Here is a 14,994-nt window from a genome sequence, read left to right as displayed (position 1 = left end):
ACACCGAGAATCATGGAGATAGGAACAACCCCGAACTCCTCGGCAACGGTTATGGAATCCATATTGGTAAGATTCCAGCTCCGCGAAGAACGGGATAAGGATCCTGGTGATTTGGAAAAGAATCCTTACCTTAGCAAGAGGATAAAAGATGAAGGACTAGTGACGGGTAAGGGATGGAACCTTTTCTTTCTTTAAGTTTGGAATTACACACTTGGAAACAAGGTATTACTTTGGTAATCTGACTTGAACGTCGGAGTGATCTTGAGAGAGCAAGTCCCCAACTCCATTGCAGGTACTCGGACCGAGGCAGAAGAGGGTGATTGGCTTCCGTATCATCAGAAGTCAATCGGCATGATTTGATCGTGACTGTATTCAAAGGGTCTCCAAAAATCTTATCACTTTCTTGGAGTGTTTTCCTTTAACACTCTGATGAGAGTTACCAAAAGGGTTTTCAGAAAACCCAAACAAGAGAGTTTTCTGATCCTTCGTGATTTCATCTTTTATTCTTTAAGCTTTTTTGAGATTGTTTATTTTGGGCCTAATGTTTTTGCAAGTAGGCCATGATTTAAGACACATCAGTAACTATTTTTTCATTATAATGTATTAATTATTTGATTAAAAAAGCTTATTATTTTCTTAACCAAGAATTGTTGAAAATGAGTAAAATATACGTATACTATACCAGGCCCTGTTATGGGACCCGATTTCCCAGATGTAATAATAATAATCTAAATAGGGACAAACTTATAGGGCTTGCTGGCAATGAAAGTATGCACATTAAGGTTTGGATGGGGATATTTCATTTATAGAGAAATTAACTATCTCGAGAATGTTATGTTACCTGCGTTAGATAATATAACGTTTGCTTAATGCGAATAAAATAAGAGGGAAACATAAGCCACACCCTCACAACCCCCAAACACCCCCTTCTTCTATGCCCGCAGGCAAAATAACAAATCTACTATCCACAATGACGTCCACCCAGTTTCTATTTGGATCATATTGTGCACGACAACGCCACTATGTTGAAAGTGCCATTCGATCCCCCAAAAAATTGGACTATGTACCATTATTATTATTCTTAATTATATAAAGGTCCAATTGACAGTAATACAGCCGAGAAGTTAGGACACAAAGGTAAATATATCATGCATCAGGGGGCTACCTGTAATTAACTACAAAAGAATCTACGCACTAGGTTAAGGCTGCCGCTTGGGGTTGGCGTTGCGGTTAGACTTTAAGACCAGTCTCCAATCTCTGCTCTGTATTCAGCGATCCACCAGTAAACTCAACTGCTGACGGCAATGGCGGCCAGAAAGGGCGGAGTGTCTCTGCCGGAGAGGTCAAACGGCGGCAGAAGCGACGGAATCCTGTCTAGGGTTTCGGCCAAGATCTCTCAGTCGCCGATCGTCTACCGGGGCAAGCGCGCCGCCTCGGACGCCGGCTTCGTGGCCAAGAAGCTCCTCAAGAGCACCGGCAAGGCGGCCTGGATCGCCGGAACAACCTTCTTGATCCTGGTCGTGCCGCTCATCATCGAGATGGACCGTGAGCAGCAGCTCAACGAGCTCGAGTTGCAGCAGGCCAGCTTGCTCGGCACCCCTTCTGCTCCTCTCGCCCCCCCAAAGTGATCTCTTGCTTTTCCCTTCCTTTTATTTATGCTATTTTAAGGTTAGAAGGAAACGGATATCTTCGTGATGCTCTTGTCGATCTGAGGTTTGTTATAATTCACGCGTTGGGATTTCATGCTCCTGTCGTGGTCCTGTGATTCGTATGTTGCAACATAAGAAGTTCTAGGGCTAATTTGTGCTTTAATCTCTTATACATATCATCAATTGGAGGTTCGTTGGATGTTTGGCAAACATTGTGAATTAAGATAATGCCCTAGTATTGCTCATCGGCAGCTGCTGTTTATTGGATCGGATCATGAGTTTTCCAGTATTTTGGGCTTGTGATTAGGGTACCTTAAATTAACAGAGAACTATGTTTTGAACTTCTTCCCAAGTTTGGATGAACAAAGAGAAATAGAATCCTAACACCCCCCCCCCCCCCCCCCCATGTGGAGATTATCTGGATAAATGCACCAGTGATTCTTTCTAATTGATGAAGACAAGAAGCAAATACAATTAGGAGATGTATATTATTGCCCCCCCGCCGCAATAGGTTAGAACTGTAACTTGATGATTCTGGGTAATAGTTCATCTTGTCGTGGATAGCAATCAGCAAAAACCTCATATTAATGGGCAGATGATCTTGATTGCTAATGTTTATAACTTTGGTTATTAAATTACATTCTTGACTTTATTTTATTCTACCCTTAGATAATTGGATCTTTCCCTCTTCCTCGAAGATCAAATATTACAAATGATAGAATGGATTAACCAGATTTGAATATAATTCCTCCACCAGATACGAAAAGAGTTATATATCCCTACTGCTTGTATTTGTAAGAGGGGTGATTATTATTTTTATATTCATCAAATCCTCAAGCATACTTTTCGGTGTCAGCAAAGCTGTCCGCTATCCTTGCATTTATATGCATTTTTGTTCAAGTTTTGTTGTTGAATAAGAAGGTATGTTCTGTCCCAACATAGGGTTGTTAATAGCTTGATCCCTGCAAATATGTATTAGTTACTCATTTGTGATTGGAAGGTTCTGGACTGTACTAATTCATTGGGCTAGCCCGGCCCCAGACCAAATCTCAGCCCAAGAAGTTTGAATAATTTTTTCCTCTAAGTCGAGATCATTGCGCTAATAACGGATTTTATCAACTCTAAACAACTCACACGCTCATAATTTTCATTGAATTCGGGATCTTCGAGAATGATCCTTATCACTATCGTGCATTTCGACCCTTTATCCTCCCATAATGGCCGGTGACACGCAAAGTACATTCATCTTTATATAAGTTAGTTTGGTCATAGGTCAAGATATGTTCTTTCCCATCCTTACTAACACTTTAAAATTTTGAATCCTTATTGATTTGAGTGTTGGAGTACTTGCAGATGCTAGCCATCCTATCGCGAAAATCGTCGAATCGTGACATTCCACCACTATTGCAACCAGTCCTACCAACCTAGTTGGGCCGGAAGGAACATTTGGTGCCCACTGTGGGACCCGATAAAACTCATCTACCCCACATGTCGAATCCCTACCATCTTTTCTACAAACTATCTATGGTCAGAACCAAAAGCCACAACAATATGGCCCAAAACCAGGAAGATCCAAACACCAACAACCATCAACTAGAGAATTCGACAACTATGGAGGCCCTCCTCCGAACCATCCGACAGCTCCAAAATCAAGTTGCTGAATTAACCCGCAACCAATAGCGTGACTAGCACAATGAGCGGGTTAACGACGATGTAAAGGTTAGCCATCATCAACGGCTCCAGGACACCCACACTCCTGCTCCTCTACTGTTAGCATCTTTGTACACTCTGAGCCATCCCTTCTCAGAGTTCATCATGTCAATATCTTTACCAGAGGGATTTCGCCTTCTCGGAACATTGAAGCTGTATGATAGAACCATCGACTCCTAGGAGCACTTAACAATATTAAACTCTTTGATACTGTTAAGTGGGGGAACCGATTCGATCATGTGCCGTGCTTTCCCAAGCACTCTGAAGAAGTCCACTTTGTTGTGGTTCTCTACTCTTGAGTCAGACTCCATCCACGACTTCTCCGAGCTCGCCACACGCTTCCTCACCCACTTTTCCACCAACCAAGCCCATCATAAAATCTCAGTTAACCTGATCAACCTGAAACAAGGAGAGAACGAGCTGTTCCGAGCTTTCATGAATTAGTTTAATCAGGAGGGCATTTAAATCAGGGACTTTAACCTGGCTGTCTTCTTGTACACCATCATGGCAAGGCTTAAGCTCGAGCCTTTTGCCAACTCTCTAGCTCAGAAGCCTCTTGCTGACCTCGATGAACTCCGGTTATGAGCGTTTGGTTATATAAATGTGGAAGAAGTGTCAGCAGCCAGTTGCAATAACTCATAGCCGTAGGCCCAATCACAGCTGAACCAGTGGTTAGGGGCACCTGTCGAGCATCATCGCCAGAACTCCAGTTGAAGACGGGAAAACAAAGACCAAGCAAAGAGGCAAAGAGAGCTAGCCCGGGTTCCCGAGCCACTCCAATTGCACTATGACATTTACACCCCACTGATGACAATGTGATATCAATATCGGATATTCTAAGAAGTCTATAACTCAAGGGTCATTCTACTTCCCGAGGTGAGAGCTTGGCCTAACCCTACCCTAATGTGGACACCAGCAAGCGCGGTGATTATCATCGCATGTTTGACCACACGATCGAAGAATATATCACCCTCAATGACTAGATTGAGAAGCGAGTCAGAGAAGGCCACATTTGCCGGTATGTCTATAGGAGGCGGAGGCGGAGTAGAGAGCCATGTGACAACCGACGTTCGAGGAGAAGCCGTAGCCCACAAAGAAGATCCAAGGCAGAAGGAGGTTAGAAAGCTAGGGCAGGCCCCCCAAATTAAAATGGGGGGTTATTGACACAATTTCTAGGGGTTTCGTGGGTGAATGAGATTCCAACTTGGCAAGAAGGCGTCACCTGAGAGCAGTCATGAACGTTAGAAGCACTGAACACCGACCAAGAAGAATGGCCTGACACCCAGCGACATTTTTCACCAATGAAGACTGTGCCGAGATTGACCAGAACTTAGATGATCCCATGGTGATATTAGTGGTCGCAGCCAACTTTGTCGTTAAGAATGTCCTAGTGGACCAGAGGAGCTCGACTGACTTGCTATATTGTCAACTTCAAAGAAGCTGGGAATACCATAAGAGGATTTAAGGCCATTTAACGGAAACCTGGTCGGCTTTTCGGGGGAGCAGGTGAACGTGAAATGGTACATTGAGCTACTGACGACGTTCGGGTCAGCACTGTTACTTAAAACTGTCAGCGTCAAGTACTTGGTGGCTAATTGTCAGACACCTTACAATGCCCTACTGGGCACAATTATTTCTACTCCATATTTGGCAATGAAGTTTCTGGTCTTGGCCACCGAGATCGGAATGGTCCACGCTAATCAAAAGGAAGTCCGACAATGCTACAATGACAGCTTGAGAGTTCAGCGCTCTTTACCTGGTTGGGGGAGTTATAATAACTAAATCACTGCCACCAGTAGTTGATATGCGCATCATAACGTGAACATGGCCGAGCTAGATCCACGAGTTGAGTTCCCGGACAGCTAACCACAACCTACGGAAGAGCTGTTTCCCGTAAGTTTAGGGACCCACCCAGAGCAGATAACTAGGGTCGACATTACACTTCCTCCCCCCGATCTCAAGGAGCAGTTGACCATGCTGCTGCAGCAGAACGCCGACTTGTTCGCTTGGACACTTGCAGACATGTCGGGCGTTGACTCATCATTCATTTGCCATAAGTTAGCGATAGATTCAAATGTGAAGTTGGTCGCGCAGAGGAAAAGAAAATTAGGTGAAGAAAGGCAACAAGTAGTATCTGAGGAGACATTGAAGCTCCTCCAAACTGGATTCATAAGGGAGGTACATTATACCACGCGGTTGTCAAAGCTGGAGCTTGGTGAGAAGCTCATGCTCTACCTCTCCGTCTCCGAAGACGCGCTTAGCTCAATGCTAGTAAGGGAAGACAGGAAAAAATAATGGCTAATCTATTTTGTCAGCAAAGTTTTGCAAGGGCCTTAAATCTGGTACCATAAGATAGAGAAGTTAGCCCTAACTTTGGTTACTGCAGCTCGGAAACTAATACCTTATTTCCAAAGTCATCAAATCACGGTATTGATCGATCAACCAATCAGGCAGGTGCTTCAAAAGCCCGAGCTCTCAAGAAGAATGATCGCATGGTTAATGGAGCTTTCTGAATTCAGCATACAGTACCAACCTTGTAAACATATTAAATCCTAGGTATTGTTCGATTTTTGTGTTAAGTTATCTTCCACTTACTCAAAATTTCGATAGTAACCCATGAATTTTGTCGGTCGACGGAGCTTTGAACATCAAGGGAAGCAATGCAAGAATAATCTTGGAGGGGCTAGTTAGGCTTCTGATTGAATAGTCCCTCCGTTTCAATTTCAAGGCAAGCAACAATCAAGTCGAGTATGAATCCCTTAGTGTTGGGCTAGGCTTGTCCAAAGAAGTTGGAGCCACTAGGCTAATTACACGGAGTGATTCCCAATTAATGGCTAATCAAGTTAAGGGCAAATTCTAGGTAAAAGATCCTCAGCTTGGCAAGTACCTCGACAAGGTTAGAATCCTATATCAAGCCTTCGAATCTTTTGATATTGAGTACGTCTTAAGGGAGCAAAATGCAAGAGCAGACTTGCTCTCAAAGCTCGCTAGCACCAAGGCTTCAGGAAACAACCGATTGGTCATACAGGAAACCTGAATTCGCCAATTGTTGATTTAGAAGTGCATGCCAAGGAGGCGGACCCTAACTTTTGGGGAATTCCCATCATTCGGTTCCTCAAGGAAAGAGTGCTACCTGACCGCTTGGATGAAGCCAAGAAGTTAAGAAAGACGACCAATCTTTATACCATGGTCAGGGATCAGCTATACAAAAGAAGCTTTACCATGCCGCTTCTCAAGTGCGTGGACGGAAGACAAGTTGCTTACGTGATAGCTGAAGTTCACGAAGGGGTCTGCGGAAGACACATTGGAAATCGATCCTTAGCAGCAAAAATACTACGAGCCAAATACTATTAGCCAACTATGCACAACGAATGCTTGGAATACGTGAAAATATGCTAGAAGTGCCAGAAATATGCAAATGCATCTCATTCCTCCATAACCTCGTCATATCTTGGTTTTTCTACAAGTGGGAGATTGACTTACTCAGACCTTTGCCCCTAAGCCTTGGGCCAGCTCAAATTCATTGGGGTGGCCGTCGATTGCTTCACTAAATGGATTGAAGCTAAGCCCCTAGCAACAATTATGACATAAAAGGTCAAAATTGTTTGAAAAAATGTTATTTGTAGATATGGCTTGCTTGGTTTAATCATTTCCGACAATAACACTCAATTCACTAATGCAAAGTTTCGAGAATTTTGTAAGGAGCTCGACATTCATCAGGCCTTCACCTCAGTCGAGCATCCCCAGGCAAATAGGCAAGCCAAAGCCGCTAATAAGGTCATCCTCACCGGGCTCAAGAAACGACCAAATCAAGCAAAAGGATCTTGGGAAGAGAAGCTCCTTATGGTGCTATGATCATACCATACCACAATACAAACATCGACGATGGAAATCCCTTTTAGGCTTACCTATGGGTCAGAAACATTGATTTCGATGAAAGTTGGGGAGCCGAGCCCTCGAAGGCAACACTTCTAAAAAGATTCTAATGGTGATGAGCAAAGAATTGATTTGGATCTTCTCCAGGAAATACGAGACTTAGCCCATATCCGAGAACAAGCAACTAAGCAAAGGACAACACAGAAGTACAATTCCGGGGTCAGGTCCTGGAGTTTTTAGGAAGGAGACCTGGTCTTGAGAAATGTAGAGATAGCAAGACAACAACTCAAAGAAGGAAAGCTCAGAGCCGATTGGGAAGGCCCCTACCGGGTCACTTGTAGCCTCGACAACGAAGCCTACCACTTTGTCGAGCTCTTAAGACGACCCTGGCTAAGGGCGTGGAACACATCTAGTCTACGAAAGTATTACATCTAAGTGGCAATCTCATGATCATCCTCAAGAATTGTTTATAGTTCAAAGAGTACTTGAATTAATTTATGTTACGATCTGATCTCATATTTCTTACCTAGATTTAATCTATTATTTTTCAATTATGTCGTCATTGTTTTAGTTCAACTCATAGCACACAATTCAGTTCTACACCGAGGTTCTCTTGTCAATGAAATCAAATGTTCTGTTACATGCCATACAATCTGGTTCTACACTAAGATTTTCTTATCAATGAAATCAGACCCTCAATTCATAGCATACTATTCGAATCTACACCAAGGTCCTCTTATTAATAACATCAGAAGTTTGGAAGTTCAATTCTTCTACATTACTTAGTTGTGCCCAGGCTCAGTCAGTCTGCTCGCCTGCGCTCGGGCCAGTCCCGACGGGCAGACCTTGGGTTATCCCGGTCTCTTAAACCGTGCCCTGCCCAACCAGGCTCGGTTAGTCCGCCCATCTACGCTCAAGCCAGTCCAAGCGAGTGAACCTCGGGTTATCCTGACCTCCTTAAATCCCCTCAAAACCAGAAGCACTCACCTAACCTAGTGTTCAAAATGAAACAGGAAGCAAAACATACTACGAAATTGACAACATGCCATACAAAGATTCAATACAAAAACTAGTGCGTGCTGGACTTCATGTTAGAAATAAAAAGTGAGTCGTACAAAACAATGCCAACAAAACAAGAGCAGTGGACAAATTAACACTAAACAACATGGGTAAGCAAGATTCCTTATTTTATTATTATAAACTGGGGTGTACATTACAAAAGGAGGAAGAAGGATTACAAGGCTACGGCCCAGAAGGCCTGGAAGCAGACTTAGTCGCAATAGTCGTCTCCAAGACAAGGTCGACAATAGCCAAGTCCCTCAACTGGCTAGCAACTCCCTCAGCCCGATTCTCTACAGCCTATACTACTACCCCCATCAGAGGCTTGGGTAGGCCAACTTGGTTAGCAGCAACTGGTTCCATAAGTCGGCCATCCACGATCTCCTTGAAGAGGTCGAAGGCAGAGAAGTCGGCCCCAGGAAAAAGCAGTCGGGCATGGGACAAGGCCTTCTCATACCCAACCACAAATTAGTCGGCGACCTCGTCTAGCAAGCCCTCAATCTTGGACCGTGCCTTGTTGACCTCGACCTTCAAGCGGGCAACCTTGAGGTTCGCTTGGTTAGCTTCGAAGAGAGAAGTTGCCAACTCAAACTTCAGCTTCTTCTCATTTTCCTTTGCCAGGTTCAACTCAGTCTTCTATCGGTCCCGCTCCTCCTCCCAGGTTTTCTTCTAGGCCATGAGCTTCTCGTAGACTCGACCCAACTTCATAGTCGCCGACTCCACCTCGTTAACTTGCGTCTACAGCTGATCCTTCTCGACCTCCAAATCTCCCCTTATTCGCTCGACTTCCTATTTGTGAGCATGCTCAATACTTTGCCATTGGGCTTGGCACTCCACTTCCAAAGAACGACACGCACTCGCTAGTCGAAGAGCCTGCAACTCAGCCCAGCGGTAAAGCCCAGGCTACCCTAGGTCCAGCATTTTTTGGCGATTGATAGGGTCAAATAGGTGCTCCTTAATGAATGCCTTAGGGTGGAACTATTTGTTTCGCAGGCTCCCTGGGTGTTACCCATCGGCTGAGCCCGGAGTATCCTCCTCCCACGCAACCCTTCTCTTCCTCCACACCAGTTAACCCTCCTCAACATTAGTTGGCTCTTTGGTACGAGAAGGGGTGGGGGCCTTGGCCTTGGCAGCTTTTGGGGTACGTCGAGAAGCCAGTGTAGGGCCCTTCAATGGGGCAGGGGGAGCGCAAGCAGGAGCCTTCTTGACAGCTCTAGAGACAGCGGCCTATTTAACAGGCCTGCTAGTCGAGATTGAGTCAGCCTTACCTGCCTCGACCTTCTTCCTCTCCAGACATCTCCTCACCTTCTCGGGGGTCATCCTGAGGGCCATGGAGTCTAAAAACAAGAAATGGATAGGATAAGAAGCAAGTAAGCATGAGAGGAGGAAGAAAAGCAAAAACAGATAGTGGCAAGGAAAAAGAAACAAAGCAGGAGCCTACGCATATACTCGGCCAAACCCTCTTGGTCATCCCTGAGCTTAATGAGGGTCGATGTCTCCAACATCAGAGAAGCCTTAAGCACATCTACCATTACTTGATCCTCCAGGCTGAGGCTCCAATATTCAAGCACCCCATGAGATAGCTCAGCTCGCTCCTCCAGTATAGAGGGTACTTTTGTAGGCCATTGTGCTCAAGGAGAAGGCGAGTTCGTCTTCCCGTGAGGTCGCCTTGAAGAAGCTGCCCTTGAAACCCTTGTAAAAACTATCAAGGGGCTTCAACAATCGCCTCTTTAGGAGACCGTTCAGGGACACCCAACTACCTTTTTCGACCCCTTTCGATTGGAAAAAGTAGAAGAACATCCCTGTACTCGCTTCCTGATCTAGAAATCTGGAAAACACTTCGAAGGCCCAATTATTCAGATGTAGTTGGGTCGGAGCGACGTTTAGCCGAAGACGTGTGAAGAACGTCTCGTACATGTAGATTAACCCCAAATCTATGTCCGAAGCTAACTCCATGTGAACTCACTCTTTCTCCCCACATGGGCGGCACACAAAGAGGCCCCCATCCCCGACAAGTGACAAAAGTACCCGCTTCCTCAGCTCGACGATTCTCTCGGAGGAGTTATACACAGAGGCGATCTTAGCCACATTCTCACTAACCCAAGCGTATCTACCCTAAGGAAAACCTGAAGATAAACCCACTTCGTTAGGCCTAGTCTCCTCGTTGCCACTCATGATGCCCATAATAATCTTGCTAGTTATGTATGTAGTACCTACAATGTCCCCAAAGGACCAAGATAAATAGTCATCATAAATCAACATCCCACGCCTATTCCGAGCTATCCTTAAAACCCCCCGATCTATACCTAAAAGTTGCTCTCCTAAACCCAAGATAACAAGGCTCGTGAGAGCACTGGATGCCTCACCGAGGGTCCCCCTATGACGGTTGTATATTCGTTCTCCTCCCCAAATTTGCCCCCTGGTCTCACAATGACGATCGATAATAGGGGAACCGCAATGCCAAAACGAAAGTGCAAAAGAATGACAAATCAAACCTGAGGAATTACCTGAGAAGTTTGGCAAAGTGTCGGAAATGAAAATTTACTAACAATCAAGGATGGAAGCAATATGGTAGCGAGAGGGTCACCAAAAAGCAAAAGCCTGAGAACAACCTACGAATGTAGAAAACAGAATAGAAAAGTAGGAAAGCAACCTATAAATGCCCTTATATAGATATCGCTCAACAATCGAGATCGAGACCCAATGCATCCAACGGACAAAGATCAAGTGTCAATCACCCATTGAAATCGCGCCACCTATCACGCGTTAAACACCGTGAGTGGAAGTGATGGAATGGCTCCCTGTCGATTTACGATGCCCTATCTTTCGAACCTAATGCCTCAAATCTCAAAATCACGTGCGCTACTTGTCAGCACCTCAAAAAACACCCCTTGAACTGCTGAGCTTGTCCATATCCAAGCTCGGTCGTAGCGAGCTCGGCTCCAGCAAGCTCAATCCAACGTTGAGGCAAATTAGATCATTACCTCGGCTACACTCTAAGCTTGAATGCTCGCCCTTCCTAACATTCAACCTGGAGGGCTTTGGATCGTACTAATCTATTGAGCTGTGGGCCCACAACTTGTCACCAAGCCTGCCCCCAAACTAGATCTCAACCCAAGAAGCTCAAATAATCTTTCCATCTAAGTTAAGATCCTTGCGCCAATAACGGATTCTATCAACTCCGAGCAACTTGCACGCTGATCCTCATTAGCTCGTAATATTCATCGAATTCAGAATCTTTGAGGATGATCCTTATCACTACTGCGCATCTCTGCCCTCTATCCTCCCACGATGGCTGACAACATACAAGGTACCTTTATTTTTATATAAGTGAATATGGTTATAGGTCAATATATATTCTTTCCAAGGCTTACCAACACTCTGAGATTCTAAACTCTCACCGACTTGAGCGTTGGAGTGCTTGCACATGCGAGCCACCCCACTACGAAAATCATCGAATCGTGACATTTTGTCGCCATTATCGTCAATCCTACCAACCTTGTTAGGCCAGAAGGAAGACAAGGTGATGCAATTGTGTTTCCAAGAAAGGCAAAAATTAAAACGAGTAATAAAGAATCAAAAGTTGACTCGAAAGAGCTTGTAATTGTTATTGCTACTGTTCGAAACAAGACCAAATGAGTAACTTTAGACTCACTTGAAGCTGATGTATTTGCTTGGAAGCGGCCATTTTCTCTTCTTTTCTTTTTTTTTTTTTTTTTTTTATCACAAGTTCCTTTCAATTAGCTTTTCTTTTTCTGAATGCGTGTAATATAACACAGCTTTTTTTCCCCCCTCAACTTTTTCATGACACATGGTTATTCACTATTGCCTTGGGGGGTCAATCATCAAGCTCTTTCATTGTACTTTCCTTCCCCTTTCCTTTTGAGTTTCCCAGTAAAATAGCCACACTCAAATCATCACCATTAGTATTTTATGTAAAGCAGAACACGGTATTCTTATCATAATCTGATGAACCTACCAATATAATCTCTGCCCATTTACACCCAAAAAACAATGAAAAAGATAAAAGAAAAGAAACATAGAATACTTGGAGGCAAAGAAATATCCGACCGCGCGCCATGCCCAAAGCAAAACTTGCCTCTTCCAGTTGCAGCGCCACCATCAAAAGCAGCCTATGTTCATCCCGCGTAAAACTTGACTTCTTTCTTCTTGAACGCCGACTTCAGAACAAGCAGAAACGCAATTAAGATCCCGAAACCCGCCACCCCTCCCACCACAATCGCCACCGTCTTCTGTGCATTCCGGCCAGTTCTTCCTGCACCATTCAAATTGTTTTCCGTTACCAAACAGCCCCTAAATCATTATATTTCCTTCTGCTTTAAGATTTTGTTGTTACCTGAGAGCGAATTGCTGCTGCCAGGGAGTGGCACCCCATTTGGGTAGTAAGAGTAGCTGATGTAGCAGAGGTAGAGATAAACTTGCCCGGAGATTGAATTTCCACACTCGCTTTTGGCTCTTTCCACTGCGCTTTTCACGCATTCCACGCAATCCCCAGTTCCCAGATCGCCTTCACACTGACCCAACACATACACGGATTCATAGCTTCCAGTGTAGAACCCAGTATTCCCACTCCCCACCCCCTTCTCAATCTCTCCCAGCGCCGTCTCCAGCCTGTCCCCGAACCCGGAGCCGCTCGCCTTCCGCGACCCGCAAACCTTGTACAGCAGCTCCTCCGCCGCCGACTCCTTGAACCCCGCCACCTCGTACCTCATGTAGCACCCGCCGACCTGGACCCTGGCGGCGATTGTCGGCCCGCAGAGCTTCTGGGCCATGGCAGGGAGTTTGGCAACGCATTTGTTGCAGTCGGAACCGGAGAGGTCGCCGCGGCACTGGAAGAGGCCGACGACGGCGGCCTGGCCGCCGCTGTCGGCGGTGGTCTTGTTGAACTTGGAGGCGGAGGATTGAGATTGGAGGGTGGAGAAGAGGGTTTTGAGGGATTGGGAGAAGGCGCCGGTGGGGTCCTGGAGCTTCTGGTTGGAGCAGCCTTTGAAGACCAGCTTCGAGTAATCCGAGGAGGAAGCAGAAATGAGGAAGGGGAAGAAGACGATGACGAAGGAGGAGGAGAAAGGGAGAAGCGAGGGGAAGAGGAGAGGAGATGGGGGTAGAGGGAGAGAGAGAGCCATCTTATGATTTTGGGGATTTGATTTGAATTGAACTGAATATTGTAATCAGACAATGACAATTTTGGAAGGATCTCATCTTGAATTCGTTGCTTTTATCTACGTACGCAGATGGCCTTTCTCTCTCGGGGGGCAAATATGTCTTTTCCTATTAATTGTTTTCTGTATAATAATAATAGTATACTGTCACAAACTATATCTGCATATGATTGATTATCTTTGTGATAAGAATTGTTATGTTTTCTGTGTGATAACATAGCAATTGCTTAGTGTTGGACAAAAACAATAAACAAACCATACACAAACACGGCCTTCATATTACTAAAAACTTTTAGACTTAATCATAAAAACTTAATCGGAAGCATAAACCATAAACAGAAAACATGCATATAACAAGAAAGCAAAGGAAAAAGTAACGCAAAGAGATTTATTATGATTCACTCCAAATTAGGATTATATTCATGTTGAGCTCCGATAAGAAGAGCTCACTGCATTATATAAGAAAAGAGATTCACTCTTGAGAAAAACGGTTCACACAAACTTTCGCTAATCAAAATGCCCGATAATCACTAATACAGATTAGAGGTTCAACTTATTGAACCAAAAAATAAAAGGAAATCGTATACAAGAGCTATACATAACAAAAACGAAGGAACCCACAAGGCGCCCCCTCCCCACCCCTGATTGATCGAGAAAACCCTTATTTTTTCCCTTCTTTCTTTGATTATCGCTTCAAATCCCAATGCGAGAGATAAATAATAATTCTGGATGGCTGGGATGGAGCTTCATAAAGGTAAGCTAGATGGCCAGAATTAGATCGTGCAACACGATCGATATTCTCATGGAAAAGAACAATTAAGTGCCATTTGGGGATGAGAATGGTTGCCACATGGCCATCTAGCAGGTGCTATAGGGAAGCCCGAGGTTGCCTGTCATGGCTCTCCACTTCCTTGACTCAAAACGACATCATTTGATGCTTCACCAATAACATTTGGCATTAACAATTTAAGAGAAGAGACGTGGACCTCATGGGGAATGATGGCGCCTGCACATCACCCCCTATTAGTCCACGTTGGATAATATATCAATCTTCATAACATGTGTGATATCAGTCTTTTTCATCCTATCCTACCCTATGAACATATCTAGATTGTACGGAATTGAAAAATGAAAAATATTTTGGATACAAAACGAAAACAGAGAAACAATATTTTTAAAAAAAAACAAAATAAGAAATAAAAAATACAAGGTAAAATGTAAATTAAAAAAATATAAGATTTTTTTTTATAAATTTAATTTTTAATATAAAAAATTATAAAAAATAGTTCAACATAATACAACAAACGTAAACAATAAATATAAATTTCATAATACATTTAAATAAACATAAATATAAAATCTACAATATATTTAAACAATTATTAATAATATTTACAAAATTCTATTATTATTATCATAGTAATTAAAAACAAACCATACACATATCCTCAATGTCCATTTGGTTCCAATTTATGGTTCATACTTGGGGATGAAAATATAAGAGTTTATAAACGTATATG

At 43.9% G+C, this 14,994-nt stretch overlaps 2 protein-coding genes across 2 annotated transcripts; one reads left to right on the top strand and one right to left on the bottom strand.

Annotated features, from left to right (window-relative positions):
- Window positions 1-1,215: 1,215 nt before the first annotated feature.
- Window positions 1,216-1,894, top strand: LOC127798017 (mitochondrial import receptor subunit TOM9-2-like). The gene has a single exon (XM_052331289.1). The coding sequence runs from the start codon at window positions 1,305-1,307 to the stop codon at window positions 1,626-1,628; it is 324 nt and encodes a 107-aa protein (XP_052187249.1). The 5' UTR covers window positions 1,216-1,304; the 3' UTR covers window positions 1,629-1,894.
- A 9,968-nt stretch (window positions 1,895-11,862) lies between these two features.
- On the bottom strand, window positions 11,863-13,502 carry LOC127798016 (plasmodesmata-located protein 3-like). The gene is made up of 2 exons (XM_052331288.1): window positions 12,652-13,502; window positions 11,863-12,570 (listed from the first exon to the last, which is right to left on the bottom strand). Exons 1-2 carry the CDS (start codon window positions 13,436-13,438, stop codon window positions 12,434-12,436), a joined length of 924 nt encoding a protein of 307 aa, XP_052187248.1. The 5' UTR covers window positions 13,439-13,502; the 3' UTR covers window positions 11,863-12,433.
- Between the last annotated feature and the right edge of the window lie 1,492 nt (window positions 13,503-14,994).

The sequence above is a fragment of the Diospyros lotus genome, chromosome 3 (genome assembly GCF_014633365.1).
Source record: "Diospyros lotus cultivar Yz01 chromosome 3, ASM1463336v1, whole genome shotgun sequence".
Taxonomy (NCBI): Eukaryota; Viridiplantae; Streptophyta; class Magnoliopsida; order Ericales; family Ebenaceae; genus Diospyros; species Diospyros lotus.
The sequence above is the reverse complement of the archived record's forward strand: the minus strand, read 5'-3'. Positions and strand labels throughout refer to the sequence as shown.

Excerpts from the sequence above, each read along its gene's own strand:
- LOC127798017 (XM_052331289.1), top strand. The coding sequence starts at position 1,305 with ATGGCGGCCAGAAAGGGCGGAGTGTCTCTGCCGGAGAGGTCAAACGGC.
- LOC127798016 (XM_052331288.1), bottom strand. The coding sequence starts at position 13,438 with ATGGCTCTCTCTCTCCCTCTACCCCCATCTCCTCTCCTCTTCCCCTCG. Across the intron at positions 12,571-12,651 it reads CAGCAGCAATTCGCTCTCAG|GAAGAACTGGCCGGAATGCA; the intron begins GTAACAACAAAA and ends TGAATGGTGCAG.